Raw genomic sequence first — 23,137 nt, 5'->3', positions numbered from 1 at the left:
CAACAGTGAACTATGGACTCTGCGTAATAATGATGTGTCAGTATAGCTTTATCAGTTGTAGTAAATGTACCACTCTGGTGGGGAATGTTGCTAATGGGAGAGGCTGTGCATGTGGGAGTGGGAGGTGTATGGAAAATCTCTGTTCCTTCCTCTCAGCTTTACTGTGAACGTAAAACTGCTCTTAAAAAAAAAAAAAAGAGGGGCGCCTGGGTGGCGCAGTCGGTTGAGCGTCCGACTTCAGCCAGGTCACGATCTTGCGGTCTGTGAGTTCGAGCCCCGTGTCAGGCTCTGGGCTGATGGCTCAGAGCCTGGAGCCTGTTTCCAATTCTGTGTCTCCCTCTCTCTCTGCCCTTCCCCTCTTCATCCTCTGTCTCTCTCTGTCCCAAAAATAAATAAACGTTGAAAAAAAAAAATTAAAAAAAAAATAAATAAATAAAAATAAAAAAAAAAAGAAAGACTTAATTAAAATAAAAAATATAAAGCATTAAACTACGGGGGGAAAGAAGGTAAAAAAATAAAATTGGTTATTAAAACTAAGGATAGGGAGAAGAGGAGAGATGGTTTTCTAAGCCCAGAAAAATAAAGAAATTATAAAGGAAAATATTGATACCTTTATACTATTCTAAATAATAAAAGCATTATAGAGGTTTAAAGCAGTCAAAATTAAAAGATAAACAATATGTCAGAAAATATCTTAGTAGCAAATATGAAAGAAATTGCTTTTTCACTAAGAATATTAAAATTCCCTTAGATATCTAGACTAAACATAGGAATAATTCACTAAGAAAATGCATAATAAATACACAGTGGCATATCTAACATCCTCTAAATCATAAGTATTAATTAAAACAAGTTTTATTTAAAAAAATTTTTTTTAACGTTTATTTATTTTTGAGACAGAGACAGAGCATGAACAGGGGAGGGTCAAAGAGAGGGAGACACAGAATCTGAAACAGGCTCCAGGCTCTGAGCTGTCAGCACAGAGCCCGACGCGGGGCTCGAACTCACGGACCGCGAGATCATGACCTGAGCCAAAGTCGGCTGCCTAACCAACTGAGCCACCCAGGCGCCCCTAAAACAAGTTTTTAATTCCCCCTACTATATCAGCAATAAAAAACTACAATACATATAACTGGATCATTAGTGAATTTGATATTCTCATGTATTTATAATGATATTTTAAGTTGGTGTATCCCTTTAGGGAGGATCTCATATATATATATATATATATATACATATATATATATATATATCAGGTACTTTAAAAAACTTCATTTTCTCTGATCAGGAAATAATCTCAAGTATGTAAAAAAAGACAAATATATGAAGATACTGATCAGTGTTACTTATAATTAAAATGATTGGACAATTTATTATTCAAAGAGTGAAAGGCACTATTTATAGTTAGACAAGGGCAACAAGTATACAGCAGCATCATTATGGGCCAATTAGGATATAGGACTATATTATTTAGAACAGCCAAAACAAGATAATTTTTAAATGACCTTTAGTACCTAAGTACCGAATAACATCCCTCTCACGGATGTTGTTCAGCTATTCCTATGGGAAAAAAATATGTGGGCCAAAAGATTTTAAATGGGCTATAAAATCCTATATATTATTAAAATTAAAATCAAGCATTTATAAAAACAAGGAAATATTTTTAATCATAATAGTTATTTTAAGTTTATTTTTATTTTCTTTTGAGAGAGAGAACAAGCAAGACAGGGGCAGAGAGAGAGGAAGAGAGAGAATCCCAAGCAGGCTCCACACTGTCAGTCCAGAGTCCCATGTGGGGCTCAGACTCACAAACCACAAGATCATGACCTGAGCCGAAGTTGGGTGCTTAACCGACTGAGCCAACTGGGCGCCTCCATAATAGTTATTTAACAGATGTGCATGGTTTGAGTTCTCTCCATTGTTTAATTTTCCAGATTTCCTATAATGCATTTTAGAATATTTTTTTAAATGTGCTTCATAATACATTAGAATGATAATCATTACAGTTTTCCAGTCTGGTCCACCCTACTTATTTTATGTATGTGGATATTGACACACAGAAATGCTACAGGGCATGGCCAAAGTCAAAAGCCTCAGCTAGACATAGCTGGACGATGAAGAGTCTATTCTCACACTGCCAGTGAGTGCCCTTGACCACTTCACCAAGCTGCCTTGAAGATGGCAGCAGTATGTCTTGCAACGTAACACTTGACTTTTATTTTTGGTATTTAAAATAATTTGTCTCAGAAGTCAGGATAATTTCTGGTTGCCTTTAAAATTTGAAACTTTGGCAAAGAAGCTTATTGACTAGACTTATTTTTCTCTGGATCCCATAATTCTGGATGTGTCACTGACTTCAGTGCATATTTAAGGAGGAAACAAGAAATGTGGGTAGTACAAAGTAAGACACATTCTCAAGTTCAAAACAGATTGACTTTGGAATGTCACTGTCCTTGTATGTTCATTTCCTCTGTGTTTTGCCACCAACCGTTTCTCAGCACATAGTCCAGGAATCCAACTGGGTGTTGTTGAATTAAAATGTCCCAGAATCCCAATCCCACAAGTGACTCATTTTTAGGAAAGGTTAAGTGTACTTCTGAACAGTTTTCTGCTTTAAGTTGATTATTTTTTGATTAGGTAATCAGGGGGTGATAAGGCTTATTACTAGGAGCCCATATATACAGAAAACGTAGACTTCTCACAACATATAGCATTTGTTGTGTCCTTATCCTTTCACTCTGGGCTTCATATATGAGAACAAAGTTAGCTTGTATATCTCTTGAGGTACGTGCTAGGTTTTGGCTAATTTTGTGCTTCTAATGGTAATAATAGGGGTTAATTAACTTTTATTAATCAATGATGCCACCTGGTGGCCAGAAAGTACATTTTGTGGTGCCCGTACACACTGCACCAACTTTTTTTTCTTTGTTATAAATAACCTTAGCAGCATTTGAAGCATTTTTATTAGTGAAAATTTTTTAAATGCCTAGTTTGGTTTGGCAAAAGTAGGAAAATCTTGGGATACTGTAAGTGTAACATGGCAAATTGAAATGACTATTCTGTTCTCATTGTTTCTAATGAAGCTCATGCAGATTACTAGGTTCTAAATGGTAGTAGTAAGAATTCCCTGTGACTAACACAAGCATGTCTGTCTGGTCTCTGTTCTGGGGTTTCACCTGGGTCATAACAGTCACTAGGGCAGCTCGTGGTTTCAGTGCTCCTCCCATCTGACTCAGAGGCTGAACAGCCACATTCTTCTCATTTTGCAGTTAAGGCACTGAGTGATTCTTAACCAAGGGGATTCATGGTCTGGTCTTCTTTGAAAAGGTAAAAAACTTGTCAAGATGATGTACTGCAACAAGGTGCCCTGAAAATATAGATGGATGGATGGATGGATCCATGAGAAAGTTGAATTTGGAAAATTCAGTTTTGGAAAATTGGATTTTGAAAGCTGAAATTTAAGGGTTTTTTTGTTTTGTTTTGTTTTTTTAGTTGGCCAGGAAAGTAAACCTAACTCCATTCCATCCTTGGTTAAAAGCATGATTTTGCAGCATTCTAGTGGTGGGTTTTCTGCTCAGCCAGTTTGTGTATTTCCATTCTGTGCCTCAAGTTCAGGTTGGTGGACAGCAGCTGAGCTTGAGTTCAGGGAAAGAAAATGCAACTCAAACTTATCAAGCTCAGCCCTGTGATTCAGAGGTCAGGATTTCCTAATATGGACATCTTCCAGTGAGCCCTCTTGGTTTAGAGAAATGTCTCTGTTTGGGCATACTTTTGTATTAAAGAACAAAAATTAAAGACAAAGTAGGAACTTGCCATGAATCTGATATTTAAATAAATCTGCTTGCTTTTCCACACTCTTACACTAACTAGAGGTTCTAAGGGACATCACTTTTGATTAATGCGATAGCCCAGGTGTTGAGAAGATGTAAGAAGAAGAGTAGGTTTTTCTCCCCAACCTTGTTACTCATAGGAAAGTTAAATATTTGGGCCCACTGAACACAGCTTATAAATGGAATGCATTCTGAGTGGGGTCAGAGTGAGATTAATTTTTCATCTCCAGGTGAGGCTAAGTGTAATGTGTAATAAGTGCATTTTGTTAGTTTTTGTGGGTTTTTTAAATCTATTTGATTGGTACCATACTCTCCAACTTGTTTTCGGATTACTTTAAGAGCTAAATTGCTAGGGATGGTGCATAGAAGCTTAATGTCGTCATACACAGTATCTCACCATGGCTTATTGCCAGAGCTGGGTATTTATAGTGTACATGTCTAAACTCATACGAGTTCTTGGATCACTGTTTCAAAGATGTACAGAGTTTCAGCAATTGGGTGTGTGTGTTTGTGTCAGCTATTGAATTAAAAAAGCTGACACTAACATCCAGGTTTCCCTTTGTGTCTTTGAGCATGACTGCATAAATCCATGAGATGAAATTAACCAGTTCTATAATGTTGCTGAATGGATATTGATTCTGATAAAAATGCATTCAGTCTCTTAATATGCCTTTCCTCTTTTTATTTTCTCAACTCCCACTGGCACTAGGAGTTGAAACAAAGGTTTCAGCCTTTACTGCCTTTTTCCTAAACATAATGCTGTCTTAAAAAAATTATTTAGGGGCGCCTGGGTGGCGCAGTCGGTTAAGCGTCCGACTTCAGCCAGGTCACGATCTCGCGGTCCGTGAGTTCGAGCCCCGCGTCGGGCTCTGGGCTGATGGCTCAGAGCCTGGAGCCTGTTTCCGATTCTGTGTCTCCCTCTGTCTCTGCCCCTCCCCCGTTCATGCTCTGTCTCTCTCTGTCCCAAAAATAAATAAACGTTGAAAAAAAAAAATTAAAAAAAAAAAATTATTTATATTTTTATTCATCAAGCATTTCTTGTCTCTGGTATTCAAAGACCCAAGCTATGTACTATGAGGGATAGAAAGATGAATCAGATATGGCTCCTGCCCTCAAGGAGCTTTGAGTCTAATGAGAAAATGATAAAAGGCATAAAGTGAGTAACTACTGTGTAATACATTATTCAAAGGGAGAGAATATTTCTTTCAAATGGAAAGTTTGGTAAGAGAAGAGGAATTTAAGATGAACCTTGAAGAATGGGAGAATTTTTATGTGCAGAGACAGAGAAAAGGATTCAGTAGAAGGGAACATTAGAGACAAAAGTTTGGAGCCAGGGACCACATGGGAAGTATTCAAGCATTGTGCAGAATCAGACTTTGGTAAGGACAAAGGGCCTGTGTTAAGCAGTAGCGAGACAGAAAATCACAAAAGTCCATAGAGATCATGTAGTGGGGTGAATTTAAATTCCAGGGAACAGAATTTGTTTGGGGGGGGGGGATTGTATGTGTGGTTTTGTTTTTGTTTTGTTTTTTAAGAATTTGTTTTGAGAGATAATCGAAATCATCCAACATTTCTCAACAGAGATTGAAGTACCTTGAAATCCCATGACATCTGTTAGTGTTAAAGACTTATAAAATATAACCTATTGCCTTAATTTTTTTTTCTGTATTATAAGAACTGTATACCCACATAGCTTATTTAAAAAACATCTTCATTTAGACCAGAGTTTCTCAACTACAACCCTATTGGCATTTTGGCTTAGATAATTATTTATTGTGGGGCTGTCCAGTGCATTTGTAGGATATTTAGCATCCCTGGCCTCTAGTCACTAGATGCCAATGGAACCCCCTTTGCCCAGTTGTGACAATCAGAAATGTCTTCAGACTTTTCCAAATGTCCCTTTGCAAGCAAACTCCACCCCCATTTGAGAACCACTGCTCTAGACATATGTAGTGTATTCCTCTGATGTTCTCTGCATTGTTAGACTCTCAGATTGACAAATCCCTTAGGTATTCAGTCTATTAATGCTTAGAATTTTGTGCTGGACACACAGCTGATTTGAGATTAAGGCATTTCATGTGTATTGGAGTTAAAGTGCTAAACTGGGCATCAGGAAACCTGGATTCTAGTCTTAGCTAGAGGTTGTAACTTAAGTGAAACCCTGTTACATAACCTGATTCCTCATCTTGAAAATGACGGGTGTGGGGATGCCTGGGTGGTTCAGTCATTTAAGCGTCTCTTAGTTTCAGCTCAGGTCGTGGTCAAATGGCCATGAGATCGAGCCCCACACAGTGGGGCACATTAGCACAGAGCCTGCTTGGGGTTCGTTCTCTCCCTCTCCCTCCCTCCCTCCCTCCCTCCCTCCCTCCCTCTCTCTTTCCCTCTCTCTCTTCCTCAAAATAAAATAAACATTAAAAAAGAAAAGAAAATGACCAGTGTGGCCCCTGATTTTCTAGCTCTGAGCCTGTGTTCTAATTTCAAATGCGTCTTGGGGCTTTATTCTTTCACATTTTTAGAAAGTTAGTGCACATTGGGGCGCCTGGGTGGCTCAGTCAGTTGAGCAACCAACTTTGGCTCAGGTCATGATCTCACGGTTTGTGAGTTCAAGCCCCGCATCAGGCTCTGTGCTGACAGCTGAGAGCCTGGAGCCTATTTCTGATTCTGTCTCCCTCTCTCTCTGCCCCTCCCCCACACGTGCTCTGTCTCTCTCTGTCTCAGAAATAAATAAACATTAAAAAAAATTTTTTTTAAGTTAGTGCACATTGAACTAGCACATATATTAACCAACAAAACTGACTAAAGTATTGAATAAGAAAGATGAAATGCTTTTTTCCTTAGTGCTTTATTTTACTAAATACTATAATCCTTTTCCTTTTCTAGATTATTTGAAAAATCTTCTAGAGGACTCTGGAGATTTCAGAGACACTCAAGGTAAATAACTTTTGTGGTATTATATGTTGTAGAAGTTCTTATATTATAGCTGGCCACAGAAGCTGGCCTCCTGAGAGAGGACCCCGCATGTTCTAGAAGGAGGAAGGTTCCTTCTATACTCAGTCACTCCGTGCCAGTGGAAAATTCACCTTCTGTAGATGTGTCTGTTGCTTTGAAAAGCCGGGATTGAACCAGTTGATCTGCAAGGTCCTTTCAGGCTTTAAAATCATGATTCTGTGAAGTGATCAACTACACAAATCAGGGATAAATTCTAAAATAGCATATTCTAAGACTGCTTGATGCTGGGCAATTGCCTTACCACCCTTCTACCCCTCACCCCTAGTAGCACTTAAAGGAAAACTTCCATTACAATACAAGGGACTCATTGATATTCACAGATTAATCCACAGTGTGTGTGTGTGTGTGTGTGTGTGTGTGTGTGTGTGTGTGTGTGTGTGTATGTTTCTCTCTTACACATACACACACACATACACAAGGATTAATTCTGTTCCGGATACTGGTGTTTCTTTCTATTTATCCCCAAAGTACCTCTTTCAAATGCCATAGGTATATCCCTGGCTCTAATCTGAAGTCCATGTCCATACTCCATTAATTTTATGAATTCTGATTACAATTCTTATGCATCCTTTACATTTTCAGATTACAAAGCTGAATAGGTTTTTATCCCATTTTGTGGAGATTCTTACTCATTCTCTTAATCATTTTACTTCTTCTAATCTCACATCTTCTCTTTGCAAGTGTTTTGCTTTTAAAGGTGCTTTTAAAAAAAAAGGCAAAGTTTGGAGTGGAGTATGTGGTGTGCTTCTTGTCTTAGGTGAACATGTAATCTAGTTGAAGAGAAAAGTCCATAATACCCATCAGATAAAGAACAAAACAGATAGCTTTAAAGCAAGGATGTGGGGCGCCTGGGTGGCTCAGTCGGTTGAGCATCCAGCTTCGGCTCAGGTCATGATATCATGGTTTGTGGGTTCAAGCCCCGCATCAGGCTCTGTGCTGACAGCTCAGAGCCTGGAGCCTGCTTCGAATTCTGTGTGTCTCCCTCTCTCTCTGCTCCTCCCCCACTCACACACTATCTCTCTCTCAAAAATAAAGATTAAAAAAATTTAAAGTAAGGATGCAGTGAGCAGTACAGAATCATTTCAAAGAGTGGGGAAGATGCAAAGATTGAAGAGGCAGTGCTTTGCTTAGAGAGAAGTGGGGCTGGAGATGAGTTGAAGGGTGGACGAGAGGGAGAGCAGGCATTCCAGACCAGAGTCTGGCTCGTGAAGATGAAAATTTTAGCCACAACTTAGTGACTAGGGCCTCAAAACATCTCTCCCAGGGCTCCTGCCTTCAAGGAAAGTGAGTTATTAGCTCCATTTTCCAGATAAAACAAATATAGCACCAGAGATGAAGGAGCTTGCTTAAAGGAAATTACACCCTTCAGCAAAGACACAGGTTCAAAGAAGCAGTGAGCAGTGAAGTGCACTGTGTGGCCAGAAGCATGGCAGTAAAACAGTGAAAAGTTGTAGAGGAGATTGCCCAAGAGGTGAGAGAAAATGAGACAAATATGCCTTTGGAAGGCTGGCAGAAAAGTTAAAGGGATCCCTAAAGGGGTGACATGGGGAAAGTAGAATTGCAAAATGGATAGGAGAAGGTAGAGCTTGGAGGCCTGGTGACCAAATAGCAGCTGTTTTATCGTTGTATCCACTTGTGAAATCCTAAACCTTTTCTCCCTGCGCACTGGGAATTCACATGGGCCAGAAGGAAGGGAATGTGTCCAGGATCACTCTTGAATATCTGCTGTGCTGAGTGTCATGTGCAGTAAATTCTGATAAATGTCTGGGGTATCTATAAGGAAGTACTGCTTTTCTTTGATAATGGTGATAATAATACATGTTTGAAGAATGTAGAACCCTCTAAGGCTAACACCAGAAAGAGAATCTATTGGTAGGTTACAGTAATGGGACCAAAAAAACCTCAACCTCTTGCCAGAAATTGATCTTTTCTTTTTTTCTTTTTTTTTCTTTTTTATAGTTCTTTTGTTGATGATTATTGCCACTACCACACCAGCCTCAGGGGGACATACTTCCCTCTCTAATACTCTACCAGTTTTTGTATTACATTAAGTGAAATAAGTCATACAGAGAAAGACAGATACCATATGTTTTCACTCTTATGTGGATCCTGAGAAACTTAACAGAAGACCATGGGGGAGGGGACGGGGGAAAAAAAGTTAGAGAGGGAGGCAAACCATAAGAGACTCTTAAAAACTGAGAATAAACTGAGGGTTGATGGGGGGTGGGAGGGAGGGGAAAGTGGGTGATGGGCACTGAGGAGGGCACCTGTTGGGATGAGCACTGGGTGTTGTATGGAAACCAATTTGACAATAAATTTCATATTAAAAGAAACAAAAATAAAATAAAATAAATAATACTCTACCATTTTTTCTCTGTGGGAGTGCTACTGTCATTTCGGATAACCTTCTTTATATGAACTTGTAATTAGTCTCGCAAGATGCTTAGCATCCCTGGCTCTTACCCACTAAAGGCCAGTGGATCTTCCCAGTCACTGTGACAACCAAAAATTGTCTTTCCATATGTCCCCATGTCTGTAGGGAAGCATTACTGTCTTAAGAACAACTATAGCCCAAAAGGAGACAAAGTGCAGACTTTCCCCTTTATATCTAGTTATGAAGATGACAAGACTAGAGCATTCAAAAACACTTTGTTAAAGGCGAGGGGTTAATAAGAATAAACACAGATAAATTACTCAGCTCACAAAATAGTGCATGTAATTTCCTAAAGCCTCACATGCTTCTTTGTGGTATTTCTTTCCCCTTGGGATCAGACCAAGAGAAGGCAGCGAAGCCCTGACCCTCTTAAATCATTACTTTTCATAGTTCTGGTTTCCTGTCCCCTGTACTTCTCTCCCAAGGCACTTTATACTGGAATGGTCTTTAACTTCCAGGTGAAATCCTTTCCTTATCCTTGTAAACACTCAATAGGGTAATCAAATGTTAGCACAAAGCAACCCTGACATTTATACTATTGACACATATAGCCTATAATGTCTCATTAAAGTATTGGGCTCATTTTTCTTCATGAGTACTGTTTTTCCTTGGTATTGCCCTCATCAGACCCAAGCTCCTCCAGGGGTTGCTGCTATAAACTTGCTATCTGGCCCTCTGGAATTGCTTAATGTTGCCGTTCATTGGAATAACCTGATGTCCCTTCTGTTCCTATACATTTTAGATGCCCTTGCTGTTGTTATTGAGGTAGCCAACCACGCCAATGACACCATGAAGCAAGGGGTAAGTATCTTGATGTCAGTGGCTGTTATACTATTGAACCTAAAAGCCCAGGCCTTCATATGCTATACATTCTCTTTCTGTAGGACAACTTTCAGAAACTTATGCAAATTCAATACAGCTTAAATGGACACCATGAAATAGTGCAACCTGGACGGGTAAGTGTTTTTAGACTGCCTTTTGCAAACTTAATACAATGTATTTAGACACTGTTTGTAGCTATTTTTCATTTCAGTTACGAAAATAGGTTTATTTGTTGTTGTTACTCTTCACTGACTCAATCTGGATCAACCAAGCTCATTCTATCCATTCAAAACATTCATGATTTAAGTCACTGTGACAAGAAGTTCAATTAGGAGAAAGGCAAGGAACCCCACAGAGTATCTGATTAAATAGGATCATTTTATTGTGTAATACTAACTGACCTCACACAGCTTTAAAGACAATTTCATTTAAAATCTTTAAGAGGGGAGGGAGAAAATTGGTATTTTGGTGCTCCTCATAGAGCACAACAGTGGCGTAGGAAATGAGTTCAGGAAAATTACAAAGTGCAATTGTCAGGATGTTGGCTATGCCTTAGGATCAAGTACACGCTCAGTCAGTTACATTTCAGACCACATAGTACCCCTGGGACCAATACTGGATTTATGAAACTCTGCTGGCTTGTCCAGTTCCTTAAGCAGCTTAAAAAGAAACCATAACTGTAAAAAGTGACATGGCAACTATGTCCACCCAGCCCTGTTCCCCCCCAAAAAAATTCGGGGTAAAGAAAGTTGAAAAACAGATTAGATATTTATCATAGTTGTGTTATGATGGTGGGATTAAATTCGTATTTGTTTGGATGAATCAGGTTTTTCTGAAAGAGGGAACTCTGATGAAGCTGTCTCGGAAAGTCATGCAGCCCCGAGTGTTTTTCCTGGTAAGTGGCCATGTGTGTTTCTGATGAGCCGGAGGAAAGGATAATCGCCTAATGGAAGGAGACATTTGTACATGACAGGATAAGCTTAACACATTCATATAGCTTTAGTGGGATTTTTGACTGTCTTGCTTATTTGCATTTCAAATGTAGGAAACAAAGTCTTTTGTGATGCATGCATAACCAGAAATTATTTCCTTTTTGAATTTAGTTTATGTCTTTCTAATGTGGAAAAATTGATTCAATCAATTATTTAGTCAGATTGTAATACTTTAGTGGGATTTAGAATTCAGAAAATATTGTATCTGTTACAGAACTTGGAAAGAGTACATTTTCTAAAAAATGCCTTTTTTCTATTTTTTCTTTTTTCTTTCTAAAATTCTTTTTTTAATCTTTTTTTTTTAATTTTTTTTTTTAACATCTATTTATTTTTGAGACAGAGAGAGACAGAGCATGAACGGGGTAGGGGCAGAGAGAGAGGGAGACACAGAATCGGAAGCAGGCTCCAGGCTCTGAGCCATCAGCCCAGAGCCCGACGCGGGGCACAAACTCACGGACCGCGAGATCGTGACCTGAGCTGAAGTCGGACGCTTAACCGACTGAGCCACCCAGGCGCCCCCTAAAATTCTTTTTTAATGTTTATTATTTATTTTTGAGAGAGAGACAGAGTGCGAGTGGGGGAGGGGCAGAGAAAGAGGGAGACATAGAATCCACAGCAAGCTCCCAGCTTGCAGAGCGCGATGTGGGGCTCAAGCCCACAGACCATGAGATTATGACCTGAGCCGAAGTTGGACACTCAACCTGCTGAGCCACCAAGCGCCCCACCTTTTTTCTTTTTTTTATGTTTATTTATTTTAGAGAGAGAGTGAGCAGGAGAGAGGCAGAGAAGATCCTAAGCGGGCTCTGTGCTGACAGCAGACAATCCAATGCCAGGCTTGAACTCACAAACCGTGAGATCATGACCTGAGCCAAAGTCAGATGTTTAACCTACTGAGCCACCCAGGTGCCCCAAAATTGTCTTTTTTTTTTTTTTTTTTTTTTTTGGTGTTTATTTATTTTTGAGAGAGATGGAGACAGGATGGGAGTGGGTTAGGGGCAGAGCAAGAGGGAGACACAGAATCTGAAGCAGGCTCCAGTCTCCAAGCCAGAGCCCGATGCGGGCCTCGAACCCACAAGCTGTGAGATCATGACCTCAGCTGAAGTCGGATGCTCAGCCAACTGAGCCACCCAGACACCCCCGAAATTGTATTTTAATAATAATAATTTTAATAAAGCATTCTGGGTGGTTATAGTTTATATAAGCACGCTTATGTGTTTTATTCAAAGAGCTTTTAATTAAAAAGTAGTGTTTTCTTTTTTATTTCAGTGTCTTGCCAATGTCTCTGTAGCTGAAATTTGTTTCTTTACTTGACCCTGTAAAATATTTCTGCTTTCAGTTTAATGATGCCCTGTTGTATACAACACCGGTGCAGTCTGGGATGTATAAACTGAACAACATGCTCTCATTGGCTGGAATGAAGGTCTGTGTATCTGTTAGAAGATACTTCTTTTCTTAACCCAAGTATACTTAGAGAAGAAGCCCTGAGATAATCATCTTTTTCACATCCTTAATTTTTCTCTCTCCCTGTGTTACTGTTTATATGTTCATTTATTCATTTATGTAGTCATTTGTTCACTCACACATTAATTTATTCATAAGGTATTTATTGAGAACTACTATAAACAAAGCATGGTAATAAGTTTGGTGAAAAATACAAAGATGAAGTGAATCATGATTTTTGTCTCTGCCTCACCCAGAGGTGAGATAATACACTATACATAAATAGCTATAAGGGTACAAATAACCAATGAAGGCATAATTAAAATATGGGGGAGTTCAGAAAATAAAGAATGTGCAACTTTTGATGGGACTCAGTGGAAGAATTTGTGGCAGCTAGGAAACAGAGAAGTCTCTGGAGGAAGAGCCACGAGCCTTAAAGAGTAGGTCACGTATGGCCATACTGAGATGTGGAGAAGGCATTCCAGGTAGAGGCGAGTAGTGTGAGCCAAGGCCTGAAGGTGGGAAAGTTGGGTCTATGCATATGCAGGTATCTAACTCTGTCTGGTGCACAGAGTAGATGAGGGACAGCAGGGGGAGATAAAACTGGGTATGAGGGTTGGTGGTGGATGACTGCACCAAGAGCATTGAGCAACTTTAGCTATGCTTCAGAGATGAGATTTGCAATAGGATGAGTTTGCTCAAATTGTCTTGCTTTCTTTCAGGTTAGAAAACCTACCCAAGAAGCATATCAGAATGAACTAAAGATTGAAAGTGTAGAACGTTCCTTTATCCTTTCAGCCAGGTAAAATTTTAAAACATGTATACATGAACATTTGCTGGTATTATAGAGTCATACATCTCCAACAGCTTTTACATTTAGGTTAACTACTAGGCTTATTTCTTTTTCTTTTTCTTCCCTAAAACCATGCAGTTTACTTTTGGTTTATCATGTAGATAAAATGTCTGAGAGGTGATCCAATAATGTGTTAGAAGCACAAAGATAAAAATCTTCCTATGAAAAGAATAATAATGCTGAAAGTGCCTTGCTAATTTTTATTTATTTATTTATTTATTTTTTTTAGTGAATACTTCAAATCTTTTTGCAATGGCACCTAATGTTTTTAAAGACATCTAGTGCTTTATAATTCACTAGGAAGTTTTCATATAACATTGAAAAGTCATAACAAATCTACGAGGTGGGTGTCATCTCATAAAAATGAGGAAGACTAAGAGAAAAAGTCAATTGTTGTCTTAATAATACATAGCTGGAGAGGCGCCTGGGTGGCTCAGTCGGTTGAGCATCCGACTTCAGCTCAGGTCATGATCTCACGGTTTGTGGGTTCGAGCCCCAGATTGGGCTCTGTGGTGACAGCTCAGAGCCTGGAGCCTACTTCAGATTCTGTGTCTCCCTCTCTCTGCCCCTCCCCCACTCCTGCTCTGCTCGCACACTCTCTCTCGGTCTCTCTCAAAAATAAATAAACACTGGGGCCCCTGGGTGGCTCAGTCGGTTGAGCGGCTGACTTCGGCTCAGGTCACGATCTCACGGTCTGTGAGTTCGAGCCCCGCGTTGGGCTCTATGCTGACAGCTTGGAGCCTGGAGCCTGTTTCTGATTCTGTGTCTCCCTCTCTCTGACCCTCCCCCGTTCATGCTCTGTCTCTCTCTGTCTCAAAAGTAAATAAACGTTGGGGCGCCTGGGTGGCGCAGTCGGTTAAGCGTCCGACTTCAGCCAGGTCACAATCTCGCGGTCCGTGAGTTCAAGCCCCGCGTCGGGCTCTGGGCTGATGGCTCAGAGCCTGAAGCCTGTTTCCGATTCTGTGTCTCCCTCTCTCTCTGCCCCTCCCCCGTTCATGCTCTGTCTCTCTCTGTCCCAAAAAAAATAAATAAACGTTGAAAAAAAAATTTTTTTTTAAATAAACGTTAAAAAAAATTTTTTTTTAAATCAAAAAAAATAAATAAACACTAAAAAAAAAAACAATACATAGCTGGCAAGGGCAGAATACAAATGAAAATTTTTTACTTTTAAATCTGTTGTTGTTTATGATACCACGTTGTTTCACACTGGAACCTGCAGTGACTTATGTGTAAATCAAAAAATATTAACCACTATTTAAATCAAGTGCCAAGGAAACCAGAAGTTGTATGACTCGTACATGTACATTACTGAGTTACTGGCCAAGTGGCAGAAGTGGATGTTTGGCAGGATTTGGCTGGTACAGGAAGAGACACCAACAGCCATGCTCCACTGGTGCATCTGGATAGTAGCAGCGAGCGTTCTAACTGGAACCATTTATTTCTCTACACCAGGCACAATGCTAAACTTTTATATTTATTTTCTCTTTTAATTTCCATTATAACTAGTGGAGTAGGTGTTGTTGTCTTGACCTTCCAGATGAGAAAAATGCAGACTCAGGTTAAATAACACATCCAAGATTATAGAACTAATAAGCAGTTAAGCTGAAATTTTAACCTAGGTATATCTGACACTGAAAATCATGTTTTTAACCATTATAATACTGCGTATGTCTATGGATATCAAAGATTCAGACCAGATGTCTGACTTCCCATAATCAGGACCACAAGAACAACCCCCTGGGTCATTGTCACCCTTCTGAGATGGAATGACCACTGCTGCCTGACACTAGATCTAAGGATGACAGAAGAGAGAGAGGGTTTGTCCAGGATTTTGTGACATGCTTCCCAGCTACCCACCAGAGCAAGCAGTTTCAGGGTGGGTGTTGGGGCGGAGGTGGTACCTGAAGCATCCTCTAGATTAATACTTGGAAAGTGATGGTAAACTCTTGATCACCTGGAACTGTGACTTTTGTTTTTTTGGGATTTTTTTTGTTTTTGAGTTTGAGTTTGAGTTTGAGTTTGAGTTTGAGTTTGAGTTTGAGTTTGAACAAAAGTGCAAAGAACATCACATCCCTATGCAACAGGCTCCTAACAAATACTTTTAAGCCTGGTTCTTAAAATCAAGAAACTTATTTTCAAATATCCAGAGAAATTTTACCTACAGGAAAGTCAAGTTTTCAGTTACACTTAAATATCCTAAGGAAAAATCTGCTTTGGTTGGGGTGCCCGGATGACAGATGGTTGAGTATCCAACTCTTATTTTTTTTTTTTTTTTTAAATTTTTTTTTTTCAACGTTTATTTATTTTTGGGACAGAGAGAGACAGAGCATGAACGGGGGAGGGACAGAGAGAGAGGGAGACACAGAATCGGAAACAGGCTCCAGGCTCTGAGCCATCAGCCCAGAGCCTGACGCGGGGCTCGAACTCACGGACCGCGAGATCGTGACCTGGCTGAAGTCGGACGCCCAACCGACTGCGCCACCCAGGCGCCCCAAGTATCCAACTCTTGATTTTAGCTCAGGTCCTGATCCCAGGGTTGTGGAATTGAGCCGCACATCAGGCTCCCTCCACGTTGAGCATGGAGTCTGCTTTAAGATTCTTTCTCTCCACCCCCTCCCTCCCACTTGTACCCATGCTCTCTCTCTAAAATTAAATATATACATATATATATGCACATATATATATGTGCATATATATATATATAATACACACACACACACACACACATACACATACACGCTTTGGTGAAAACAAAATTCTATTTTATTAAAAATTGTTGGGGTGCCTATGTGGCTCAGTCGGTTAAGCATCCGACTTCGGCTCAGATCATGATCTCGTGGTTCGTGAGTTCAGGCCCCTTGAGTTTGACCCCCACATCAGGCTCTGTGCTGACAGCTCAGAGTCTGGAGCCTGCTTCGGATTCTGTGTCTCCCTCTCTCTCTGCCCCTCCCCTGCTCACACTCTGTCTCTTTCTCTCTCTCTCAAAAATAAATAAACATTAAAAAATAAATAAAAATGAAATTGTCCAGGAAATGATAGTAAATCTTTCTTTGGGCATCTTAAAACTTAATAAGGTCATTGGATTTTTAAGTGTGATGGGAAACCATCCGAGTGTCTTAAGCTAAGAGTTGGTATGATCTAATGTATATTTTAAAAAGAGGACACTGGGGGCGCCTGGGTGGCGCAGTCGGTTAGGCGTCCGACTTCAGCCAGGTCACGATCTCGCGGTCCGTGAGTTCGAGCCCCGCGTCAGGCTCTGGGCTGATGGCTCAGAGCCTGGAGCCTGTTTCCGATTCAGTGTCTCCCTCTCTCTCTGCCCCTCCCCCGTTCATGCTCTGTCTCTCTCTGTCCCAAAAATAAATAAACGTTGAAAAAAAAAAATTTAAAAAGAGGACACTGGCTTCTTTGTGGAAGATAAACCATTATAGTCTAGCGTAGAAGTTGGGAGACCAGGCAGGAAACTAGATGATGCTTTCTTGTACTAGAATGGTAGAAATGCTCAGAATCAGAGTTAATAGGATTATTGATGGATTGAATGTGGGTTATGCAGGAGAAATGATAAACTGGAAAGTTCTAGATAAGGGGGAAGTAAGTTTCCAAGGAAGGATTAAGATGGCCTGGGGGAAGGAGAACTGACACATACTGAATGCCACCAGTGTACCATGCTCTTCTGAGTTCCCCCCAACCACAGAGAGCTGGGTACTCTGTAACATGTAGGAAGGAGTTGAGAAGGTCTCCTGTGATCTGGTTCCTGTCTACCTCACCAGCCTGATTTCCATCCATTCTCCCTGTCTCCACCCCCACCAAAACATGGCATGTTCTGTCCGATGGATCTACATATTCTCCATGCATGCCAGCCTACCTCACATCCTTTTGCCTTGCACAGGCAGCTGCTTCCGCCTGGAATTCATTCCCTCATTCAGCAAGTAATATGGAGCCTCTTCCCTGGGCCAGGCAGTGTTTTAAGCATCAGGATACAGTGGAGAATTAAAAGGGCCCTTCCTTTCCTGAACTTGCAGTCTGTTAGGGAAGACATACACTTAACAAAATGTCAACACAGTCAGTTATTATTATGATTAAGTATTGCACAGGAAAACTACCAGATGCTATGAGGCTGTAAAACAAGGAAACTTGAACTAATTTTAGTAGAGAAAGGGAAGTCAAGGTTAGCTTCCTGAAAGACCTGCTGTGTCCACCAAGTTATGAAGGGTAAGTAGGAGTTGGATAGCAAGGCAAAGGGGAAAGGAGGCTCTCATTAGGAATAATGTGTACAAAGGTGCTGAGGTGGAAAGGGGCATGGCATATTCAAAGAACTGAAAGACCAGAATGGCATGAAAATAGAGAATGAGGGGGAGAGTGATCAAAGGTAAGCCTGGAGGGACAGGGGAAAGAGCTTGTGGATTTGGGTCTTGAGCCGAAAAGCTTGTACTCGGGGATGATGAACCACTGAAAAGTTTGTACTAGGGATTGATGTGATCAGATTGGCCTTTTTAAAAGTTGGTTGCTGGGTGGAGAATGGTTTGGGAGGGGAAGTCAAGTGATTAAGTGGACATGGGGATTGAGAGAGAGAGGCATTAAGTGCGAGTCTTCAGCTTGCACACTGTGTCGGATAGTGGTGTCATTCCCTGTGTTAAGGAACACTGGGAGAAAAGCAGCTTTGGGGGAACAATCAGGAATATAGTTTCAGAGGTGCATGTTGAATGTGAGGTGCCTATCAATCATCAAGACGGAGCCATCAATGAGGCAGTGTCTGTAAGGATCTGGAGGTCAGAAGGGGGCCCAGACTTGGCATATATTTGGGAGTCATCAGCTTAGAGAAGATAAGCAAAGCTAGGAGGGCAAATGAGGATGCACAGAGACACTGCAGAGTTTATGTTGACGCCTAAATTCTTCTAGTCCTAACTTAGTCATCACCTCTGTAGAGCCTTCCTGCTACCTGAATAAGGTAGTTTACTGCTTCTATGTTACTCATCTACTTTGCCTTTATTGTATAATGTGGTAATTACTTGTTTTTATGTCTCAACTCAATTAATTAGATATGAGCCCTTACAAGTGTGTGTTTTGTATGCTATGTAAGTTCATAGCTTACTACCTGGCCTTCAGCAGGCTCCTGATAAATGCTACTCAGATGAATTGAAATGAAGTGATGTGGACTTTAGACGCTGGAATAGCATTCCACAGTTACACAGGTACTAGATAGCATGGCAAGATCTTAACATACCTGAAATCTCTTCTATTGGAGGTTTTTCCCTTTGGAAATTCATCCCAGTCAATGGGAGAATGTGCTTGTTTAATACAAATTTGCTTTCTAGGTAATAGGCACATTCCATAAAGAAAAGAATACTTGGTTTAATTGCATTTTAAGTTGGTTTAACTGAGGAAGATGGTGATTCTTCTGCTAACCATGTTACAAAAGAAGGGCTAGAATGTCTCTACTCAGTACTGCAGACAAATGTGTGTGGTCTGTGAAAAATGTGTTATCAAGAGCTGGTAAACATTGTTTTGGCAGATCCCCGCACAAGAGAGAGCCAGGAATGATTAAATGAAAGAACAGCATATGTGACATGATTTGCACAGTCAAATCACATTCCACATGCTCCCAGGGCTCCAGAAAAATCAGACGGCAAAGCTCAAATTAGCCATCTGCCTCTCTACTTTCTCTTACCTCTTCCACTGAAAAGTAGAGGAAGGGAAGAGAAAAGGAGGGACAGTAAGATTCTATGAATGTTTCCTTGGAAGCTTGAGCATGTATTTTCAGAGCTTAGTTCAGAGAACAGAGATGAATGGCATGGTGGTGAAGGGTTCAATCTTTAGCCACACTTGGGTCTGATACCAAGTCACGTTGTTGGCTAAAGAAAATTGCCTAACATTTCAAATCCTCAGACTGCTTGTCTGTAAATGATGCTGATTGGTGGGAGTGATGGGATTGGGGACAAGGAGTGTAAGATCCAGTAATATAGTCCATGGGGTAGCTCTGAGGGTGAGATATAATGACATTTGCAAAGCATTTAGCACAGTTGGCTGGCATGTAGTAACCGTTAAGTAAATGGCAGCTAGCTGGGGCAGTAATGGTAGAGCAGTAGAGGTAAGTGAGGCAAGTTTTGTTTGGATTAGAGAAATAAGAGCTATTCTATTTTATTTTATTCCTGATATATAATGAAAATTTGAGAACTATACTGGTTTTAAATTTTTATTTTTAAAAGTATTTAAAATTTTAAAAAATTCTACTTTTTAATAACCATGTGAGTGTATATTCTAAATGACACTTAAGCCATTTAGTAGGAAGGTACATTTCTGAGTATAATTATTATGGGGAAGGTGAGTGATTTTTTAGTATCTCCTTGACTTGGCTCTGTGCTCAGCAAAATACAACAGAATATGCCCATTCATACCATTTGCATAATGGGATTTTTAATTATAAAAACATTATTTAGGGGCGTGTGGGTGGCTCAGTCAGTTAAGCATCTGACTCTTGATTTTGGCCCAGGCCATGATCTCAGTTTGTGAAATGGAGCCAGGCGATGCCTGCTTGGGATTCTCTCTCTCTCTCTCTCTCTCTCTCTCTCTCTCTGCCCTTCCCCTGCTGCCTTTCATGTACATGCGCGCACTGCCTCTCAAAATAAATAAATAAACTTTAAATTAAAAGCTCAAATATTCTTAAAATTAGAGTGAATAATACAATGAAACTCCATATTCACTCACCCAGATTCAAATCTTATCCAGACTCTGCCACAAATTTTTTTTCCTAAAGTATTTCAAAGCAGATTGCAGATATCAGGTCATTTTACTCCTATATACATACTTCATATGCCTCTCTAAAACACACATTTCCTTACACAGTCCCATTCCCATTATAATGGTAGATTTTATTTTGAGAGATTATTATGTATACACACACACGCACTACCTAAAATGTGCCTCTCACTCTTGAGTATACAAAACTAAATGTGCTAATGCCACTCATCAGAGTTTTTTGGAGGAGGTGTAATTGCAAAAAAAAGCAGAACGAGAATGCCTTTTTCTGAACAAGCTTTCCCCCTGTTTGGCCCATTTCTGTCTAGATTTGAATCCTGTGGCTCCTGATGACCTGAGGGTAGAAACAAAAAACATGAAGAGTTTAGGGGAGCCCTAACAACAACTACAGTCTATTTTCCTTGTTAACACTTCCTAAACATTTGTTTATGATGCCAGATACATGTTTCCTTTACTCCAGTGTCCTTTGTAGAAATTTTTGGTAATTAATAACCTAAAAATAGCTAGTATGCTATGCTGTAAGTTTGGATTTGAAACTTGATTCCTTGGAAAAATTTTAAATTCTAGGATAATATCTCAGGTTATGGAAATAACCCTAATTATTAATTGTATGACTAGCTTTTAAGCCAAGCAAAAAAACTTCCAAATTTAAGAGACTTCAAAAGTATAAAGCAGTACATTGGGGGAGAAAAAAAACATTGTGTTTGGTAAAATGCCATGTGTGCTGTAATGCCTGCTCTGATTATTTGTGCAAAAAAATCTCCGAGCTGCTGCCCGCCACTAGCATTGTTGGAGCGTAGTGGAATCTGTCGCCATGGCAGAGGGAAAAGAAGTAAGAAGAAGGCAAAGAATAAATGCTGACATCTGGTTGATGGAACCTTCTTTTGCCCCCAACAGTTCTGCCACAGAAAGGGATGAATGGCTAGAAGCGATTTCCAGGTCAATAGAAGAGTATGCCAAAAAAAGAATCACATTCTGTCCTAGTAGGAGTCTTGATGAGGTATTGTCTTTTCCTTCTTATTTTTTTTTCAGTGCATTTCAAACAGTTTTTGCCTTAAACTTTTCTAGGGGTTTAGAAAAGCAACATGCGTTTCACAGAAAGATACATGTGTGTGTATAATTTCAGAACTAAATATCCTATTAATGTCTAACTAAGTCTGTGATAACATGCAGCACATTTTATTTTTTTCTGGTTGTAAAACTTCATTGTAAAAAATTTGGGAAATAACATAATTTAAGGAAGAAACTAATCAGCTGTCATGGCACTACCACAGACGTCTTTTTAAGATAATTTTGCATTAAAGGATTATTAGAATATAGCTAATCTTAATATCCTGAGAAGATGAAAAATATAATGGCCCATGATTTGTCCCACATCCTTAGTAATTCCATCAGCATTGCCCCCCCCCCCCCAAAAAAAGACTTGAATCTATAGCACTCAATGTGCATGGAGATAATGAAAAGTTGTTCTTCCCCAGGCTGATACAGAAAATAAAGAGGAAGTTAGTCCTCTTGGATCAAAGGCTCCCATCTGGATCCCTGATACCAGAGCCACAATGTGTATGATCTGCACAAGTGAATTTACTCTGACCTGGCGACGACACCACTGCCGGGCCTGCGGAAAGGTTGGAGAAGATGACACCCATCTCCGTTGTGAATTTTTATAGCTCCAGGCTGTACATAGTGAGGAAGCATATTTCCTCTTGTAAATCATGGCAGGGGGGAAAAAGATACTGAATCATGGATGATACTTTCTCTAAATATTTAGGCATAGGTCAGTCGTTACCCTGTCTACCAAGGTTATTGTAGAATGTCAATGATAGATAATTTTCACTAAAATAAAATTCACAGTTAAATAGACTCCCATATTTACTGATATTTGTTTAAACTACATGGATACTAAGTATTTAATAGAGATATTATTTAAGTATTAAGTATTTAATAGAGATACTTTAAGTATTGAAGTTATCACCAGTGACGTTTCTAGACCTTCATGGCCTCATTAGTAAAATGAGCATAAATGGCAATGACGTCAGAGAGTTACCGTGAAGATTAAACAAGGTCTGTTTCGAGAGCATTTCGTACAGGGCCAAATGCTTGGTAGAAGTGCAGCAGACATGATTGTGGTTACAGCAGGAATGATGACAGGGGCAATGTCGATGATGACAAATATGGCTACCAGAGGACTTAGTGTTTGCCATACATGGTTCCAGATATTTTGCACACGTTAACACTGTTAGCATTTTATTTTATGGAGTTAGCACACAGTCATAATAATCTGTGGCCTCTTCATCTTCCAGTGTGTGAGTTCACTACGGGCCTGAACTCCATAGCGGTGTAATTGAGAGTCAATGGTTGTGAAAAGGTTTAGAAAACACTATAGGTAGACAGCATTATAAATTGTAGCAAACTAGATGGTTTGATACTGTTATTCTAAATGAAATAATTCCAATGTGTTTTCAGATTGTATGCCAAGCTTGTTCATCAAATAAGTATGGTTTAGATTACCTGAAAAATCAACCAGCAAGAGTATGTGAACATTGTTTCCAAGAACTGCAGAAACTAGGTAATATATAAGTAGATTTAACAAATTCCTTTATTCCCAGATGCTTTCAAACAACCTTCCGAAAGAATCATCTTAGACAAGTGAGCAAGATGGTTGGTGATACTCATCTCAAAATATTAAGAATTTTGCTTTCTTGGGACACCTGGGTGGCTCAGTTGGTTGAGCGTCTTCTGCACAGGTCATGACCTCACGTTCGTGGGTTTGAGCCCCGCACTGGGCTCTGTGCTGACAGCTCAGAGCCTGGATTCTGCTTCGGATTCTGTGTCTCCCTCTCTCTTTCTGCCCCTCCCCCACCTACACCCGTGCATGCATGTGTACTCGCTCTCTTTATCTTTCTCTCAAAAGTAAAATTAAAAATTAAAAAAAAAAAGAATTTTGCTTTCTTAATTCAATTAAGCTTTCTTAACTCCTAGAATACTAATTGTAGAAATGCAATTA

General features: G+C 39.8%; 1 protein-coding gene across 3 annotated transcripts in view; it reads left to right on the top strand.

Moving 5' to 3' along the window:
* FGD6 (FYVE, RhoGEF and PH domain containing 6) overlaps nucleotides 1–23,137 on the top strand; it is a 115,557-nt gene that overhangs the window by 81,492 nt on the left and 10,928 nt on the right. For all 3 annotated transcript variants that reach the window (XM_047868047.1, XM_047868046.1, XM_047868045.1), the window contains 9 exons: nucleotides 6,711–6,761; nucleotides 10,016–10,074; nucleotides 10,158–10,229; nucleotides 10,922–10,990; nucleotides 12,424–12,507; nucleotides 13,250–13,329; nucleotides 21,031–21,133; nucleotides 21,612–21,758; nucleotides 22,597–22,699. In XM_047868047.1, coding sequence (XP_047724003.1) covers nucleotides 6,711–6,761; nucleotides 10,016–10,074; nucleotides 10,158–10,229; nucleotides 10,922–10,990; nucleotides 12,424–12,507; nucleotides 13,250–13,329; nucleotides 21,031–21,133; nucleotides 21,612–21,758; nucleotides 22,597–22,699 — 768 coding nt within the window. The remainder of the gene's footprint in view (nucleotides 1–6,710; nucleotides 6,762–10,015; nucleotides 10,075–10,157; nucleotides 10,230–10,921; nucleotides 10,991–12,423; nucleotides 12,508–13,249; nucleotides 13,330–21,030; nucleotides 21,134–21,611; nucleotides 21,759–22,596; nucleotides 22,700–23,137) is intronic.

Source organism: Prionailurus viverrinus, chromosome B4, assembly GCF_022837055.1.
Source record: "Prionailurus viverrinus isolate Anna chromosome B4, UM_Priviv_1.0, whole genome shotgun sequence".
NCBI lineage: Eukaryota > Metazoa > Chordata > Mammalia > Carnivora > Felidae > Prionailurus > Prionailurus viverrinus.
The sequence above is the reverse complement of the archived record's forward strand: the minus strand, read 5'-3'. Positions and strand labels throughout refer to the sequence as shown.